This window comes from Erythrolamprus reginae, chromosome 6 (genome assembly GCF_031021105.1).
Source record: "Erythrolamprus reginae isolate rEryReg1 chromosome 6, rEryReg1.hap1, whole genome shotgun sequence".
NCBI classification, from domain to species: domain Eukaryota; kingdom Metazoa; phylum Chordata; class Lepidosauria; order Squamata; family Dipsadidae; genus Erythrolamprus; species Erythrolamprus reginae.
The window spans coordinates 54,277,070-54,297,661 of record NC_091955.1 but is presented as its reverse complement, the minus strand read 5'-3'; the positions used below and the strand labels follow the sequence as shown (position 1 = coordinate 54,297,661).

Genomic DNA, 20,592 nt, shown 5'->3' with positions numbered 1-20,592 from the left:
CGTAGCCGGCAGTACTGCATTCTAAACACTGAACTACCACTGCACAGATATATGTATTATATCTATATAGAATATAGAATAATATAGAATAGATTTGATACTTAGAATCAACCAGGAGGAACTTAGAAAATAAGGAGATATTCCCCATCCTTAACTTTTAGTAGTACGTTGGCTATTTTAATTGAGATTGGCAGTGTAGAAATGGAATGGAATGGAACGGAATGGATGAATAATGATGGATGGATGGATGGATGGATGGATGGGTGGGTGGGTGGGTGGGTGGAAGGGTGGGTGGGTGGGTGGGTGGGTGGGTGAACAAATGAACAAACAAATGAACAAATGAACTAAATATCTCTCCTAAAGGATCTCCAAATTAAGTAATAAGGCTGTATCTCTTATTCAGCCAGACTTATTGCATTGCATCTTTGCATCAGTTTTGGAGATAAAATAATATTTATATTTTGCAAAATTGCTTATCTTTTCATTCCTCCTGGTTTCTTTTCTTTGTCTGTTTTCACTGTTTTCTTGTATGTGTAATTAGTCACTTTAAATTGCAATACAGAATTTCAAATAAATTATTTTCGTTGTCCTATTTCTGGGACATATGCAGCCATGTGGCTAATGAATTTTTGAAACAGCTTTTTTAGTGAGCAGACAGCTTTTGTCTTCGTCTTACATTTTTTTCTATCCCAGAGGGGGAGAAAATCCACATCAGTTTTGAATTCTGATGTAACCTTTTTAATATACTGTTTCTTTTGAGAGGAAAAATGTTAAATCTGATTTGGTCCAAAATGTGTTAACGGGAAAAAAAAAGTGAAATGATGCATTTTTATAACCTAATTGTAAAGAGGTAAAAATAGATGCAGAAGCAACTATAAGTCCATACTGCCATCTAGTGATTTCAGAACAACTAATACTTTAAAAAAAAAACCCATAGTGGTATTACCATTCCAGATATTACAAAAATATTATTTCATTTATTTTTAAAACTGCATTTTTGGTATTATTTTCTTTCACATATACTTAATACTGTATTACACACAAATATGTGAATTTATTTTCCATCTCCATATATATCCATAGGTTTATACACTTTTAGTTTTCCTCTAAAGCATGAGGATCAAAATAGCAATTATTCAATTAGTGTACTTTCAACTTTGAAATATGAATTAGGTTTTTTAACTTGTGACGTGCTAATGCAATCCACTTTTTAAATATATAAGTATATTAAGAATCTACTTGTTTGACCGCTATCCCATATCATTTATATCCATTTCACACCCATTTGTCTCTTCACTTTACAATTAACTATATATATAAATCCATCCTTGTGTAGTTTTCTCTTTATATTAAATAATATTTTCATTTCTTATATATCAATTTTGCAATAGTACTATTTAATACAAAGATATTTCATTTTTACCATATCTTACCACCTTTCTTACTTTCTATACCTTTTTAAATAATATCCTGATTCTTTTTTATCCTTCATTTCTTTTGTAAGCCTGTCCATCTCTGCATACTTTAAAAATATATATCATACAATCCTCTGGTGGTTTTTTATTGTTCTTCCAATTCTGTGCAAATGTTATTCTTGCTCCCATGATAATATGTAGAATTAAATATTGTGTCTTTTTGTCCTGGTTCCCTCTAAATATCCCTAGTAAAAAAATAAAGCATGATGTTTTAATTGCAGTAAAATCTTATTGAGTATATTATTAAAAGTATTATTGAGTTGTAAAAATTTACTTGTACTGTACTTTGAAATTATTTGTAATGCATGAGAGCAGATTCAAAGCACCTTTGCTTAGTGGTATGTCTTTACCAGGATATAGTTTTTATGCTTTAGAAAGTTCTCCCAATATCATGCACGTTTATTTCAAGGCATCAACCATCCAAGTAGGTTATTTGGACTCTAACAAGAATTTTAAAGGATTAGTAAAGTTACTGAAATGTTATGTTTAGTAAAAAGGAAGGTTATTGAGCCTTGGTGGCACAGTGGTTAGAATACAGTGCTGCAGACTACTTCTATTGACTGCCGGCCGACTGCAATTTGGCAGTTTGAATCTCACCAGGCTCAAGGTTGATTCAGCCTTCCAGCCTTCCAAGGTCAGTAAAATGAGGACCCAGATTGTTGGGGGCAATATGCTGACTCTGTAAACTGCTTAGAGAGGATTGTAAAGCATTGTGAAGCAGTATATGAGTCTATCTGCTATTGCTATTATTATAACTTCATTGCAGAAAAATCAGAACACGTCAACTATTTTATTATTATTAAATTATTATTCCTTAATAATTTCCTTTAACTAACATATTGTTTCCTTACTATGTAATTTGACTGAATTATCTAACTGCTCGGTGTGTCAAACCAGCAGGCAGCAAAGGTTATTTTCTATTTAAACAGACAAGCAATAATAGAATTAAAGGTTTTAATTCTATATAACATTTTATCTGCCTCAAATTATAGTCTTCTGTGAAAAAAATAAACATAAATTGTTTTAGATTAGTTTTTGTGATGATTATATAGAAATTCCAATGAATTATTTCCATATCTGGAGTACTGTATTCTTTATTCCTTGTTTTATCCAAGAGAGAAAATGCAACTGAAAATGCCAAAAATTTTAAAAGGTTCGTTAAAATGGCTAGAAACAGATTTTAAAAAGCAAACAGATTAAAACAAAAACTCCTACCAAGCCTTTTTAAGATTGTGAGTATTATGGAATAATGACAACCTGAAAATGAATTTAATATATTTTTGGTTTTAAAATATAACAAAAAAAGCAATTTTCCAGCAATAGTTAAATACCCCAACCAAATATTACTGTTTTTCTCTTTTAGGAGGTGCTGTGTCTCCATGTGAGATGTACATTGAAGCTTTGGGACAAAATGAGGTGCTTGCGCAAGCGATCAGCAGTATCCTTTCTAGGAGTCCTTGTCATTTGCTTGTTATTCTTGAACTTATACATTGAAGATAGCTATGTCTTGGTAAGTTGGATAATGTATAGAATTAATTGCTCCTTAATAGCACAGAATAACAAAACAAAAGCAGAGTTTCTAAAGAAAAGCAGATAAAGTACAACAGTACAAATGAAGAAATGAATTATTTTGGGTAATGTAAAAGTTTGGGTTCAATACTTGTCAACAATGTACCCTCTAATTTTTTTCCGCTGTGGGCAGAAAAGTATAGTGTCTGAGCGACAGTCGGCATAGAAGAATAAATAAATAAATAAATAAATAAATAAATAAATAAATAAGAAAGAAAAAAATCCCTTCTTTTTTATTAAAAGAAATTAATAATTTAAAAAAAACAAAATCCATTACTATTAAAACTAAATCAACCAGCAAAACCAAAAACATAACTATTAATAAAAACAGGTGAGGGCTGGGTTTTTTTTTCTGTTATTATTTAAGTGCTTTTACCATATGCTTTAAATCAAGAGTCACTTCTCTCTCTGTTTTTCTCTCTTTCCTGTCATTCTCTGCCTCAATCATTTTCTCATTTCTCTTTTCTCCCCTTTTTTCTATCATTTCGCTCTATCTCTTCCTTCCACTCTTCTCTCTCTCTCTTCCTCTCATCTCTCTCTTGCTTTCTCTCTCTCTCTCCCTCTCCCCCCTCTTTTTCTCTCTTTTTCTCACTTTCCCTCTCGTTTTCTTTCTCCCTTACTCACTCTTTCTCTCTTGTTTTCTTTCTCACACTCTTTCTCTCTCTTGTTCTCTCTCTCTTGCTATCTCTTTCTCTCCCCCCTTTCTCTCTCTCTCTCTCTTTCTCACTTTCTATCTTGCTGTCTGTTGCTCTCACTGTCTCTCGTTCTCTCTCCGTTCTTCTCAGCTGAGGCCGGCGAAGGTGATATTCAATGTCGGGGGGGCGCGGGCGTTTGCGCGTGCTCCAAATCCCCCTGCTAGCCCCCCGGAACATTCAAAATAAGAAAAGCCTTCGCCGGCAAAGGCTTTTCTTATTTTGAATATTCCGAGCAGGCTAGCAGGGAGATAGGGAGCACGCGCAACCGCTCGCACGCCCCCGACATTGAATATCACCTTCGCCGGGCTCCGCTGAGAGAATGCCTGCTCCGTCTCTCCTGCAATCCCCTTGCCGAGAGCCCGGGACGAAAGTGCTCTCGGCAAAGGTGAGATGGGCAGGGTTTGTGTTCCGGGTACGGGAGGAGCCGCGCCGAAAGGCAGGAGGTGGCGGAGGAACAGAGGGGGCGGGCGGGGGCAGCGCCAAAAGGCCGAGGGGGCAGAGGAACTGTGGGGAGGCAGGGGCGGCTGTGGCTCCCTTCCCTTCTGCTGCCGGCGCCTCCCCACCCCCTGCCCCCGTGGCTGGCATGGGGATGGGGAGCGCGCGGCCGTGAAAAAGGCTGCGCGGGGGTGTATTTTGGGGTGTGCAGGCGCGCGCGGGCACAGCTTTCGGGGAACGGTGCCTGTCAATGATTTCTTCAGCTTCAACCGCAACAATACATGAGCACACAATTAATTCAAATTTAATATAAATCACTTCAAATTCGATTGCAGAAAATATGACTTCAGCAACAGAGTAATCATTGCCTGGAATGCACTACCTGACTCTGTGGTTTCTTCCCCAAACCCCAAAAACTTTACCTTTAGACTGTCTAGAGTTGACCTCACCCCATTCCTAAGAGGTCTGTAAGGGGCATACATAAGTGCACCCATTGTGCCTATAGTCTCTCTCCTACTGTCCTATTGCCTAATTTACCTGTACCTACCTTGCTTATGTTTATGTTTATACCAATATGTACTACCTTGTACATGTTTGACAAACAAACAAATAAAATTTGCATAACCAGTTTGGTTCAAATTTTCTTTAGATGCTTGATTCTAATTGCAATTAGTTTCATCTGGATTTATGAATCTTGTTAGTAAAGCCCTTTCAAATTATCACAATCTTTTAATAGCGCCATAATCTCTTGTGGGGTGGAGTCTGGGCAACTGAATGAAGCTAGCGGAGTGTTTAATGGCCAGATGCTGTTCCTGTCACCAATGCAGTGTCTTGTTCAGCAAATATATTCTCATTGTGCCCAAAGAGAGAAATATTTAGCTCTACCTAGAATTGGACTCACAGCCTCCTGATTGTGAAGTGAACTCTAGGCCACCACACCACTCCAGCAAAGCCTTTCAAATCGCTGAATTCATTTGAAGGCATCTAATTCAATGATTTGATACAAATTGTCAATCAATTTTGAAAAGGCAAATTTAGAAATTTGGTCAAAACCTCTGTGCAACACTAGTAAGGGGGGGGAGAGCATTTATGCCAACTCCTTGTTTAATAATTACAGTAACTCAGTTAGTAACTATTTGAAAATAAACCATAAACTGTAGTAAAATACAAATCATTTTCTGACCAATATTCAGACTCATAACCAAATTTCTATGCCTGACAACAGCACACATTGGAGTCATAATAATGCTACCATAGCTACATGTCTTGTTTATTTATTTATTCATTCATTCATTCACTCACTCACTCACTCACTCACTCACTCACTCACTCACTCACTTACTTACTTACTAAATTCGCCTTCTATGCCAAAAATTCCATTTGAGAAAATCTGGATTTTTAGGACCATTTCACTTAATCAAATACCTTTTCCAACTGACTATATGATTCATGTTCAATTTTACACACATTTTATCACTAATTTGCTTTTGTATATGGATATTCCAGTTTCAGTCACATTTTTTTAGATGTAAGAAAACTCCTTGTTTAATCATTTTTAGTCCACTAAGCTTTTGAAATGTGGCTTCTTCTAATGGCACTGTTTACATTAAAACATTTTGTAGGATTTTATTTATTCACACCCCCTCACTTGTTATTAAATTTTATCTGGTTTACACCATGTTTTTGTCACTTTCATTGATACCTACTTTGGTTTGCTAATTACTCAAGATCCTCTAGGTACATCCTGTTACTTTCTATTTGTTGCAGTTTATGCTCTTTCTGTTTTGCTTGTTTTCAGATCTTTATGTGAACTTCCCAGATGGCATGATGTCTTACACTTATTTTGTCTTTTTTTAATAATAAAAAAGGTTTGTCCTTCATTGTTTCTTTCAAAACAAAACTGATACATTTAATTGCCAAGTTTTGGCTTTGCTTATCTAATGCTCTTGAAATTTTTAAGGCCCATTTGGAGAATGCATTTAGATATATTATGAAACCAAGTTTTTGCTGAATTATAAGTGAGAATGCAAGTTATAGTTTGAGCAGGCAACAATTGGATAAAGATTGAAAATTTCTATTTTGTTTTGATGTTTTTCATCCCCTCAAAACTCAATTCCATAAGTAATTTTTTATTGACTCTGAATTCATGTCCAACAGCAAAGCATCTTTAGGATTAATCATATCAGAATTGTATAGCTTCCACAAAGCTACCAACCCATCAACATTCAAATATAAAAATGCAGAGACATTGTTTCCTACCAATTTTGCAATTTTTTTTAGAAAAAGAAGAAACTTTCCTACCTTTAATAAATATTTCTCTGCAATGTTTCTTCAAGACCAGCCGTATCCAGCTATGAGACATTCTGAATCAATGATATTAATGACATCATTGTTATTGTTTCTGAAAACATTACTAAAAAGTTAAGAAAAATATGACGTTGGCTCGGTTACAGTTCCCAGTAAACAGTATGTTTTTTCCTATTTCTAGTTTAATGTATCAGGTGAACAGTAATTCATAGTTTATTGATGGGTTAGTTTTGTGCTGCAACAAATCTGTAATCAATCCACAGAAGTTTAAGGCCAGATTGCATTAGAAAGGATATGCAACAAATTAGGAGTTGGGTGAATGATTACCCTGTTCATCTGCCTTGTTTTTAGCTTATTCAACAAACCATGATTAAAATAATTCATGATTTTATTTTCATTTGTAATACAGTATGGATGTTGTTGACCTTTATCAAGCATTTGATTTCATTGCTTTTTTCCTTTGTTTTGCTTTTTTTCCTCTTTGTGAGCAGAGCTCTCAGCTTTTCTGATTTCTCCATTATATTGTTTGTCTTCTGATTAATGAAGAAGATTAATGGTTTCATTATGTTTTTCTGAAACCTTTTATATTCAAAATCCAAAAGCATAGGACACAACAAACATTTTAAAGCCCTGTACTTAGATGTGTTGTCATCAGGACCCTGAATGAACATATGAAAGTGATTAAGACAGTGATAATAAAAGTACAACACAAGTTAGAATGACCTTTGGAGGCCAGAGTAATGTTAATAATATTTGCCTTTTATACCTGGTGAAGACCTGGTTTTAGTCATTCACTTAGGACATTATCATTTTTTTCTAAACATGCCTTTGTCCTTTCACTGCTTCCCTGTCAGTGAAACATATGTAGTATATCTTTCACTTTAATTCATTATTTATTACACTTAGTCCTATTGTTTTTGTCTTAATTAATATAACCTAAAATCAGGGGTGGGCTCTAGCCAGAACGCTAAATTGGGCTTGCAGGGCCAGCGTGATTTTGCTTCTGCACCTCTAGAGATAGCAAAATCATGCACGGAGCCCCAGGTGTGCCCATGTTTCAGCGATATTTTTTTTCTTCCACGCATGCCAAAGCACGGGCTCACCTGCAGCTCCGTGCATGATTTTGCTATCTCCACAAGTGCAGAAGCAAAAATGCCCTGGCCCCACAAGCATTCACCAGCCATGATGGTGATCCCAATTTAGCATTCCAGCTGGAGCCCACCCCTGCCTATAATCCTTCAGAGAATTAGCAGTTTGTAAATAAGTAGAGAGGCAATGTCAAGGAACAGTGAATATAGACAGTATTAGAACATAGCTGAAAAACATCTAGCCAATCTTTTGCATCACCCCCTTCTTTGGTAAATACCTAGTCATCTTTTTCAGACTGACTTGGAGAAAGAAGAGGACAAGAAAGAAGTTTGGTTTGCTTTGTCATCTTCTCTCGGGTAAGATAGGGGAAAAATAAATTGGCAGAGGCGGCCAAGAGACAGAGTAAGAGGTGAAAAGTCACACAGCTGTCAGAAATTTGAAATAGATTCCATTACTGCTGAGACTTTTCAAAAGATGCAGACAACATGCAGGGAAATTGACTTCTTTGAATTTTCAACACTTATGCAAATTTATTTTCCATGTTTCTAGACATGTGCAATGAATAGAATAGAATAGAATCTGTCCTTAAATACCACACTTCTCTTCCTACTTTGTTACAAAGCCCCAGACTATGACAATACACATGCAAAAACATTAACCATGTACCAATGATAACCACCATAAACAAGAAAAAAGATGGAATGGAATAGAATAAAATAGAATAGAATTTTAATGGATATTGCACATGCAACGGATATTGCATATGCTCTCAGTGTACATAAAATAAAAGTTTGTCAACAATCATAAGGTACAATACTTAATAATAGACATAGAGTACAAATAAGCAATCAAATAATATTAGGAACCAGTCAATACAAATTGTAAGGATACAAGCAACAAAGTTACAGTCATACAGTCATTAGAGGGAGGAGATGGGTGATGGGAACAATGAGAAGATTAATAGTAGTGCAGACTTAGCAAATAGTTTGACAGTGTTGAGAGAATTATTTGTTTATCAGAGTGATGGCATTCAGGGGGAAAACTGTTCTTGTGTCTAGTTGTTCTGGTATGAAGTGCTTTATAGTGTTGTTTTGAGGGTAGGAGTTAAAGAGGTTTGTGTCTGAATGTGAGGGGGTCAGTAAATATTTCATATCTTTTTTTTTACTCATGCATTATACAGGTCCTCAGTGGAAGGCAGGTTGACAGCAATAGGTTTTTTTCCTGCACTTCTAATTATCCTCTGAAGTCTATGTCGGTCTTATTGGGTTGCAGAACCAAACCAAACAGTTATAGAGGTGCAGATGACTGACTCAATGAGTTTCTGTAGAACTGTATCAGCAGCTTCTTGGGCAGTTTGAGCTTTCTTAGTTGGCACAGAAATAACATTCTTTGTTGTGCTTTTTTGATGATGTTTTTGATGTTAGGTGCCCAGTTTAGGTCTTACAATATGGTCGAACCTAGAAATTTGAAGGTCTCTACTGTTGATACTGTGTTGTCTAATATTGTAGGAGGTAGAAGTATGGTCGGCTTTCTCCTAAATTCTACCACCATTCTATGGTTTTGATTGTATTTAGTTCCAGATTGTTCTGGTTGCACCACAAGGTTAGTTGTTCAACCTCCCATCTGTATGCGGATTCATCATTGTCTCAAATGAGTCTGATCACTGTTGTGCCATCTGCAATTTTCAGTAGTTTAACAGATGAATCATTAAAAGATTCAATCATTTGTATATAGAGAGAAGAGAAGTGGAGAGAGCACACAGTCCTGGGAGGGGGGGGGCTGTGCTAATTGTACAGTTATCTGATGTGATTCTGCTTAGCTTGACCTGCTGCTTTCTGTTTATTAGGAAGCTTATAACCCACTTGCAAGTGTGTTCAGGTACTGCTAGCTGATTCAGCTTAGTTAGAAGAGTGTCTGAAATGATGGTATTGAACGCTGAACTAAAGTCTACAAAAAGGATCCTTGCATAAGTCTTTGGAGATTCAAGATGTTGTAGGATATACTCCAGAGCCATGTTAACAGCATTATCTATTCATCTGTTTGCTCGGTATGCAAATTTCAGGGGGTCTAAGAGTGGATCTGTGATGGTTTTCAAGTGAGACAGTAGTAGCCTTTCAAAGATTTTCATAACTACAGATATTAGAGCAAGTGGTCTGTAGTAATTCAGTTCCTTGATGGTGGTCTTCTTCAGCACTGGGATGATAGTAGAGCATTTGATGCAAGAAGGAACATAGCACATTTCTAGTGATTTATTGAAGATTTGAGTGAAGAGGGTGGCCAATTGGTCAGCACAGACTTTTAAGCAAGAATTAGTTATATTGTCTGGGCCTGGAGCTTTTCCTGGCTTTTGTCTGAAATGGGTCTTGTATAAAGTGACCAGATTCTTACACTGGTAGAGAGGGACACCATTGATAGGGGGGGGGGGGGTGTTTTGATTAAAAGTTTGGCCTATATGGAGCAAAAAATCTCTTTCTTCCCCCTCTCTCCTTCCTTCCTCTTTTTTCTCTCTGTCTTCCTCTCTCTTCCTCCCTCCCTTTTTCTCTATTTCTCTCTTTCTCTCTTTCTTTCTTTCTTTCTTTCTGTCTGCCTGCCTGCCTGCCTGCCTGCCTGCCTGTCCGTCTGTCTGTCTTTCCCAGAGACTGCCTGGCAACCCGTATGTTCTGTCTGCTGCAGAATGGGGTAGCCCCAGACCTTGACCAAGGTATGGGGGGGATGTCTGAGATGGCATTTGCCTTAGTATCCAAGGTCTCTGCTCCTCCCTCACCTTCACAGCTGGGACTGCAGCTTCCTTTGAATCCTTTGTGGAGCACTTCAGCTCCTGCCTGAGGAACTAGCAAAAGGGTTGCTCCGCAAATACCCACTGCCTCCTGCCTTCCTTCCTCCACACATTTCCAGACCATCCCCTCCTCCTGCCCAGGGGGATGGAATCCGCCAGGTCGCTGCAGCTCCCGCAGCGCCCCTTTGGGAGGGCGGGGCTGGACCAGAAGGGCGGCTGTGGGAGGCCCCCCACATTGTTTGGGGGCTCAGTGCCAACCCCGAAGTCCCCTCCCCACTTGAAGCTGCCCCTGGATTAAGAGGCTGAGGCGACCGGCACATCTTGAGCCTTCCTCGGGCAGAGGAGCTGCGCGGCTGCCTCTGGACTGCCATTTCCAGGCTCCCACCACAGCCCCGGGGGAGGAGAACTTTTTTAAAAAGTGGGAAAATTTTCAAAGGCCCCAGAATGTGGGACAAATCATCAAAAAGCAGAACTGTCCCACCAAAAGCATGACATCTGGTCACCTTAGTCTTGTATCACTAGGAGTTCTGAACTCAATGGTATGGGGTCAGTTGTAGGAGGCTTGGCTGTTGTTGGTGTGTCTGAGATGGGTTTGTGGAGATAGGCGGCTGTAGTTTCTTTTCAAACCTGCAGTAAAACACATTCAGATCATCTGCCTATTTATTTTATTTATGTTTTTTTTGTTTTATTATTTTATTTTATTTTACTTTACTTTGTTTTGTTTTGTTTATTTTATTTAATATTTTATTTATTTTATTTTATATTTTATTTTATTTTATATTTTATTATTTTATTTTATTTTATTTTATTTTATTATTTTATTATTTTATTATTTTATTTTATTTTATTTATTTCTAGGCTGCCCTTCTCCTGAGACTCATTGCTGATTTCCTTCAGCCTCGGAAAATGGTTTGCCATAACCAGTGATATTTTTAAGAGTTCTCAACATGTTTGCTGATTCATTTGTTGAGAACTGATTCTTGACTTTTCAGATTAGCTTCTTTTTGTTGTTATGATCTCTCTTGTTAATACATTTCTGGCCTGATTGTACAGCATTTTATCACCTTTTCTATAGGCTTCCTCTTTGGAATGACGTAGCTGCTTAAGTTTAGCTGTGAACCAAAATTTGTTGTTGCTTGTCGGTACACATAGGCCTTCACAGAAACTGACATATAATGGTACAGTATCTGTGAGTTCATTCAGGTCTGCAGAAGTATCTTCAAAAAATATTCCAATTAGTGCAGTCAAAGCAAGCCTGCAGTTTTAACTTTGCCTCCTCAGTCCAAGTCTTCAATGATTTAATTGTTGGTTTGGGGTTTAAAATATTTGCCTGTAAGCAGGTACAAAGTGAATCATGCAATGATCACAGTATCCCACAGCTGCTCATGGTAAAGACTGATAAGCATCTTTTAGTGTTCTATAGCAATGTATTCTTGCTTCTAGTGCAGTGGTTCTCAACCTGGGGGTCGGGACCCCTTTGGGGATCGAATGACCGTTTTACAGGGGTCGCCTAGGACTATGGGAAAAGACAAATTTCCCATGGTGTCAGGAACTAAAGCTTCTATTCTGGCACCTTGGAACATATTTTTACAATCCGACCAATCAGATGTTTACAGTGGGGCTGTCCCTCTGATCTTCCTGCCAATCAGTTTAGAGCTCTGTTGGGAGAATTGGCACTGGACTTATTGTTGGGGGTCACCATGACATCAGAACTGTATTAAGGGGTCATGGCATTAAGAAAGATTGAGAGCCACTGCTCTAGTGGGACAATTGATAATTGGTAACTCTTTCCTTAGGTTTGTCTGGTTAAAATTTCCCAAAATAATGGCCAGTGAATCGGGGTATTTGGCTTCAACCTCCATAATCTGATTAGCTAGAGTTCTTAATGCCTTGTTTACACAGGCTTGTGGAGGAATATACACCACAATTAGAAATGAAGAAAACTCTCAAGGAGAATAAAAGGGCTTGCAGTTGATAAGTAAGGACTACAAGTTTCCATCACAGGATTTATGTATTATAGTTACGTCCTGAGACCAACTGTTGTTCATATGCATATATAAGCCTCCTCCCTTTTTTCCTCCTGATAATTCTATAATCTTGTCTGCTCTAAGTATCTGAAACCCTGGTATATGCATGCTATTGTCATCAATTTCCTTACCAGCATTAGCCACATTAAGCTGCCATGAAGAAAGGGACAAAAATATCTATTTCAGTACAATGCTCCAAAGTAGATTTTGCATGAACATCCCCTGAGAAGTAGAAAAGAATACAAGTATAGAAAGCATCGCTTTGAGATGCATTAAAGAATATACTTGTACATGGCACCGGACCAGATTACCTCAGGGACCGCCTTCTGCTGCACGAATCCCAACGACCAGTTAGGTCCCACAGAGTGGATCTTCTCCGGGTCCCGTCAACTAAGCAATGTCGCCTGGCGGGACCCAGGGGAAGAGCCTTCTCTGTGGCAGCCCCGGCCCTCTGGAACCAACTCCCCCCAGAGATTAGAACTGCCCCCACCCTCCTTGCCTTTCGTAAACAACTTAAAACCCACCTCTGCCACCAGGCATGGGGGAATTGAGATCCTCTTTCCCCCTAGGCCTTTACAATTCTATGCATGGTATGTATGTATGTATGTTTGGTTTTTATATTAATTGATTTTTAATCATCAATACCAAATTACTATTGTACACTGTTTTATTGTCGCTGTTAGCCGCCCCGAGTCTCTGGAAAGGGGCGGCATACAAATCCAATAAATAAATAAATAAATAAATATGAATCACAAGGAAGCATTGTTCGGACTGCCAACTTTTGTATTAGTGAAATCACATTCAGTGATTATTTAAAAGAAAATCTGAGATCCAGGCTTCTAGCCTTATTTCCAGGAGGAGGAGAAAGGAAATGATACATTTAAAATATCATATTATTCTTTTTATTAATCTACAGTAAAAAGTAAAAAGTACATTGAGCATTCTTCGGAGTCTTCGGAGAGGGGCGGCATACAAATCTAATATATTATTATTATTATTATTATTATTATTATTATTATTATATCTTATTTAGTTAAATGAAATATTAATTAACATTCAAAATATCCACACAGTATAATAATAACAATAACCATGTCATAAAACAACATTTTGAGGTATGGTTATTTAGCTAAATGATGAAATATAAACTATCATCCTTAACTCTATAGATGGTCTTGAAGGAGAAAAGATGACCACATCAAATTGGAGTGAACTAATAGGACTTCCACACGAAGACATTCATGATGTTTTAGTATGGCATGTTTGGCAGCTGAGCGGACTTCCTTCTGTATCAGCTGTGTCATAAGAAGAAAATTAAACTTTTATTTTCAAGTCTAAAACACTGAAGTTCCATGCGATTTGGAACCAATCAATTTTCCCATTTACAGGAGCTCTTATCTTGCCTATCTTCTGAACTCAGAGCTTTGTAGCAGATAAGACTTTATCCTTTAGCCCAATTTAATCCTAGAAATCAGAAACTTGTTGGTTTTAGAATCCCTATACAACCCTTGATTTTCCCTTGTTATACAAACTTAGTCACTTTCATAAACCCACTAAAACTTTCAATTTTTCTCTACTAATATAAACAACATCCACTAACCTCTTTCTTATAATTTTGGGTACAACTGCTGAAAAAAAGCACTAGGCTGCTAGATTGAGATATATCCAGTTAATGCCTAGATAGCTAGATAGATAAACTAAATTGTGACTTCAGGCAGTCTTGCTGGTCTTATAGAGTGAGTACTATTAACTCCTGTGTTTACGGCCATTGATTCAAAGGGATCCAAGTTAATAAATGTGAGAGCTGATACAGTTCCAAACAGACAATTCAATCTGCTACCAAAGCAAAACATTGTCAAACAAAAGATATTGGGTTCTAGTCCATTACATTTGGAGTATTTAACATTAGTTGCTTTCTCCTTAAGAGTATTTGGTAGTTCCATACTTAAAAACCATACATAAGAACCTATGTATAGGGCTGAACATATCTGACATAACATGATATGGCCTGTCTTGGTGTTGGAAATCATAGGAAATATTATATATGTGTTAAAGATGCTCATACCTGGACTGTATATAAAGTAAGATTGAAGCAGATAAATAATATAAGATATTGTTTGCATTCCTTCCTTCCACTTCTTAATGGTTATGCCGTGTGTCTTTTATTTTGTTTTTCTTTTCTGTTCCAACTTCTAGAATGGAGATAAGCAGTTAATCAGAGATACAGCAGCACATCAATTAAATTCCGAGCGGTATGTTCACAGTTTTAAAGATCTGTCCAACTTCTCAGGATCAATAAATGTTTCCTATCGCTATCTGGCTGGCACACCTTTACTAAGAAAAAGTAAGGAACAGATTTTTTCCGTTTTCTTCACAACAAATAGTCTTCTTATCTATTCCAAATGTCACAAAGAAAATGTGGCACATGTAAGTTCATCAGCTTTTTAGAGGGCAAGGAAAGAAGCTTTAAGTTGCCATTAAATTAATAAGGTCCTTTTTCATAAAACATAAAAAGCCTACGTGTATCTCAGAAGAAGAGCCAGGGCTCTTTAATCTCACTGAACTGGGGAACACTCTTTTTTTGATCCATATAGAATGTTATCATTATATGGTATAAAAGTAAACATGTCCTCAAGATGAGCTCAACTCCTGGGGGACCCCTAGACATGCTTGCTAGCTGTATTGAAGTAATTTGTCATTGCTTTCTTCCAGAAGATGTTTCTTTTTTTTCTTTTCTTTTCTTTTTTACTTTCCCTGCCTAGTTTATTTCTCTGTGGTTCATTGGTTAATTCAAGTACTAACCAGGATAAAATTTACCCTACTCAACTTCCAAATCCACAAAGTAGTGGGTTCTGAATTAGTTTGTTACCGGTTTGTGCATGCACTCACCTATACGTGCAATACTTCTGCACATGAACAGAAGCATCCCAGGTGGGTGGGTGGAGCCTGCCACTTCTACCAGTTCTAAGAACTGGTCCGAACCAAAAGCAACCCACTGCTCGGCCATTTCCCTTTCAAAAATGGGATATCAAACAAATAGAGCAGCTCTACTTTTAGTAGCAATGACATTTTTTTCATAGCTCTGAGAATCATTTTAATACCTCATATTCTCATTAAGTAGCTAACAGCAATTTTGCTCATAGATTGCTCTCATGAACTACCTGATCATACAGGTAAAATAGGGTAGGAAAGCTAGTTTACACATTGTAATAAGTCATTTTTCTTTAACCAAAATGATTGAATCAACCTCAATGTGCTAGAATGTGCTAAGGCAAAATTATGTGTCCACACCATCACCAGTAAAATTCTAAAGCAAAAGCAAACAAATCATATTTTAGATCAGGTTGGAAAAAAAAATGGTGGGAGGCGGACCTACCACATCATGCCATTTCTCTCTAGGATTCAGAGACGTAGAAATGGGTTTTTGCAATCTGAAAGTCTAAAATGAAGCTATAATTAATAATCCATTAGAACACTGTATTGAGAAATATTTGATCCAAAAGGCATATGACGCAATCAAATAATCCTTTGATATTCCATAGAACTATTAACAGTTTCAGACATCAAATTTAAACAATTACAGTCCAAATGCTAACCCAGAGAACTTGAGCAGTTTAACCATCTATGGGGAATGGAATTACATTTCATTCAAAGAGAGAAAAAGAGAATGAACGTTCAAAGACAAGAAGTAATGGAATTTGAGAAGTGGTCTTCTTTAATGGAATATACAAAGAATTTAGCCATAGATTAAGCAAGCAAGCAAAAAAAAATATAAAATGATGTGGTTTCTTGCTACAGCAGTGCAGAAGAAAACCCAGAGGCTTATTGTTATAGAAAGAAAGAAATGTACAGATGTAGTATTAAATTTCTTGCTACAGCAAAAACAAAACAAAAAGGTAATTATCTTAAAGATGTAGCATTACATTAACATCACGCTCACACACATATTTACATGCTAAGCAGGAAACATTTGAGTTGCTGAAGGTCACAGCTTAACTTGTAATCTGAGAATAAAAAGCACCATACTTGAAATTCTGGGTTTAGACAACTTAGAACTATGCCATTTTTGATAGGACCTAGTTCATAAAATTATCTGCTACAATGTCTTACCTCTCAACCCCAACAATATACAAGCACACAACAGATACAAACTCAAAGTGAACCACTCCAAACTCGATTGCAGAAAATACAATTTACCCGACTCTGTGGTTTCATCCCCAAACCCCAAAACTTTTAACCTCAGACTGTCTGCAGTTGACCTCACCCCATTCCTAAAAGGTCTGTAACGGGCGTGCTGCATGCATAAGTGCACCAGCAGGCCAACCATCCCTGTCCTAATGTCCCCTTTACTATCATTTCATGTATTCCAATTATGTATATACTTATATCTATTATCTAATATGAAATTGATTGATTGATTGATTGATAGATAAATAAATAAATAAATAAATAAATAAGAATGAAAGAGAGAGAGTTGGCGGGAGGGTGTGGTGGGGGAGAGAGATGACCTTTTCCATCAGTGCTAGGCAACCTTGCCCCATACATTACCTTATTTTTTTGTGGGGGATTTCTGTCCTGAGGCACAGTTAGTGGCTACCTAAGAAAAATGGAAGAAAGAAAAATGATAGAAATTAAAAGAATATCAGGAAATGATTGTTTTTGCCAGCTGAGTTATTTTATGCCTTTTCTCCTGGCATGAACAAAGGATTACAAAAAGCATTGTGAGTTCTGGCTTCTTCAAAGAACTTGCCGGGGAGGAATTTATTGTTAAGACACATTCCCATGAAGATATTTTCATGTTCAGTCTTTCATTGCAGTTTCAGAGTTCAACAATCTGTTTGCTCTTGGAATTAGGTAACTGTTGAGCAACACCACAAATAGTTCAACTTAATACTGTATCATTTTCATTTATGGATTACATGAAAGATACAGTTTTCTACCATGGCTCTCTGTTTATCTAAAGATAGAATGATAACCATATTTAAGGAAACAGTTAACATTCTAAAAAAGATTTAGTCATCAAAGCCTATGATGATGCAAACATAGAGTTGAAGTTGATGGGCTCATACTATATATAGTAAAATTATTTATTAGATGTAATGCAAAATATTTCATAATATACCATCAGCAGAGGACTCTTAACAAAAATATGGGATCAAATTTGTCCTGATAAATGTTAACATTGAACTGCTAACCAGAACTTACAAAACATTTGTCAGACCAATTCTAGAATATAGCTCTAGATGGAATATGGAACCCATATTTCATATGACATTAATACAATTGAGTGTGTCCAAAAATATTTCATAAGAGCCCTTCACTCCTGTTCTCACAACAAAATACTTTACTCAACCAGACTTGAAATACTAAAATTAGACAATTTACAACTATCGCCTCTGAACTGATCTAACCATAGTTCACAAAATCATTTACCCAGATGTCCTTCCTGTTAATGACCCAAAACAAAAAGGGAACCATTCTGCTGGGCATACACACATATTTCTTGGTTATGTTTTTATCTTCCAGATCAATTTTTCTTTTATTGCTCAGTTCTATAGAGCTTAAGTATTGTTTTTATTTTTTCTATTATTATTCAGGATATCTTACCATTGGACTATCTTCAGTCAAACGGAAAAAAGGGAATTATTTGCTGGAGACAATCAAATCCATATTTGAACAGTCAAGTTATGAAGAACTGAAAGAAATTGCTGTAGTTGTACATCTGGCAGAATTTGACTCCACCTGGTGTGATAGCATGGTTCTAGATATTTCACAGAAATTTGCCCATCATGTAATTGCTGGCAGATTAATGGTAATCCATACACCAGAGGAATATTATCCAGCTTTGGATGGACTTAAGAGAAATTACAATGATCCAGAAGACCGGGTGAAATTTCGCTCCAAGCAAAATGTTGATTATGCATTCTTGCTTAACTTTTGTGCTAACCTTTCTGATTATTATGTAATGTTAGAAGATGATGTTAGATGTGCAAAAAATTTCTTGACTGTTATTAAGAAAGTCATAACTTCACGAGAGGGAACCTATTGGGTAACTTTAGAATTTTCCAAGTTGGGTTACATTGGGAAATTGTATCATTCCCATGATCTCCCTCGTCTGGCTCATTTTTTATTGATGTTCTACCAGGAAATGCCTTGTGATTGGTTGCTGATACATTTCCGTGGGCTATTGGCTCAAAAGGATGTCATACGTTTCAAACCATCCCTTTTTCAGCACATGGGATATTACTCATCTTATAAAGGAGCTGAAAATAAATTAAAAGATGATGACTTTGAAGAGGATTCATTTGACCTTCCAGACAACCCTCCTGCCAACTTGCATACCAATATGAATGTATTTGAGAATTATGAGGCGAGCAAGGCATATAGTAGTGTGGATGAATATTTCTGGGCGAAAGCACCCTCAACTGGAGATTTTTATGCCGTTGTCTTTGATAGACCTCTTAAAATTAACAAAATCAAAGTTGTCACTGGTACTGAAGACCGACAAAATGATGTTTTGCATCATGGTGCTCTGGAAGTTGGAGAAAAAACTGTCGGGGGCAAAAGGGAAAGGCAATGTACTACCTTCTTGAGACTAGGAGAATTTAAAAATGGAAATTTGGAAATCATAGATGTGGAGCACAAAGTTCTTTTTGATATTAACTGCATGAGAATACTTGTTACCAAAAGCCAAAAGGAATGGTTGATCATTAGAAGCATTAGCATATGGATTTCACAGTTACCAAATCAATAAGGAAAATCGACAGCAGCAGAATATACCATTGCCTAAATCCAATGAAATAGTGCCATAAAATGACTTTTTTTTCCAATCTTTTTGCTACAGATATTGGCAATCTGGGAAATCACAAAACAAATAAAAGCAATCTAGTTTTTACTAGTTCAGTGAGGCAATATTCAAGTATTACTTTGTTGGAATGTCTGAATTTTATAGAACGTGTAAACAAGTTTTGTCCATCACTCAAGCACAGATCCACTTCTTTGTTGTTTCCTTTTCTTTTCCCCTTCGGAAAAGATTAGTCGTATTTTTGACATCATACAATTTACAGGTTTTGTGGGCACATGCCTATTGATTGTCAAAGGAATTTAACTCCCTCATATTCATGTATGAATTAAAAATGTGGTGGTGGTTTGTAATTGTACAGTGATTGGTGGCTTGTTTTGAGATAATTTTGATAAAGAAGTCCTGTTAATACCGCCAATATTCTCTACTGTGAGCATTGTAAAAAAAGATATGTTGAAATTACATTTGAAATTACACAATTGGTTATAAATATGTACTTATCCTGTAAACTGCAGTAAGTGTATCCACTGTTCTTGAATTCTCTACAAACATTACTTGTTCTAGTCAGATTTGATGGGGTAGCTGAATTTCATCTATCTTTAATTTCCATTTTTCATTGTTCAAATCAGATTGATACCTTTATGTGAAATATTATTCAAGGTTTTATGCATAACTATGATTTTGCATTTGTGTAGAATGCAAATGATTTTAGCAAGCTGAACATAGACATGCAAGAATGTTAAGAATTATATATTATATAAGGTCACAATGTATTCTACCAATTATTTGTTATGCACACATATTCCCAGGAATATAAACTAAAGCTCTTTAGAGTTGCCATACAAATATGGAATCTCTCTTTCAATACAAGAGATATAACAAAAAACTCAAAAAAATTAAACACAAGTTAGCATGATAAAGTATATGAATATAAAAATCTGCCTTATGTTGACTACACTCTTACCTTTTTATTTTATTTAATTATAATATTTCAATTGCTACTTTTCTGTAACTGCAGAACTTAAGATCCCCAGTTCTATTCCAGCCTTCATCAGGCACAGATCTGCTTAGATTCAACAATATATGTGATGTCTGTAAAGCTATGCTCCAGCTTTTATTTATTGTCACAGCCACTCTAGTGAAACTGCTTTAAAACTGGAAATATTCTAGATTAATGTTAAAAAGGTATTCCCCTGCCCCAACAAAATATACTATGGTGCTGAACTATAACTTCTCTCTATAGAATTTGTGATCAAGGAGTCCCAGAATACCAATCTACAATCTCGTGTATTGGGAGTGGAATTTGATCAATCCTACCATTCCTGCCAATTTTGGCATTATCACAAATACACAATAATGCTATTGCATAGTTTCATTCCATTTCAATATGTCTTATAATATCTTATTCCCTTTACCT

General features: G+C 36.5%; 1 protein-coding gene across 1 annotated transcript; it reads left to right on the top strand.

The window, feature by feature from the left end:
- Positions 1 to 818: 818 nt before the first annotated feature.
- MGAT4C (MGAT4 family member C) lies at positions 819 to 19,281 on the top strand. The gene is made up of 4 exons (XM_070754775.1): positions 819 to 842; positions 2,839 to 2,985; positions 14,570 to 14,717; positions 17,971 to 19,281. The coding sequence occupies exons 1-4, from the start codon at positions 819 to 821 to the stop codon at positions 19,125 to 19,127; spliced, it is 1,476 nt and encodes a 491-aa protein (XP_070610876.1). The 3' UTR covers positions 19,128 to 19,281.
- The last annotated feature ends 1,311 nt before the right edge of the window (positions 19,282 to 20,592 follow it).

Coding starts and splice junctions, on each gene's coding strand:
- MGAT4C (XM_070754775.1), top strand. CDS start 819: ATGATGCATTTTTATAACCTAATT. Junction 2,986..14,569: donor TTGAAGATAGCTATGTCTTG/GTAAGTTGGATA, acceptor TCCAACTTCTAG/AATGGAGATAAGCAGTTAAT. Junction 14,718..17,970: donor CACACCTTTACTAAGAAAAA/GTAAGGAACAGA, acceptor ATTATTATTCAG/GATATCTTACCATTGGACTA.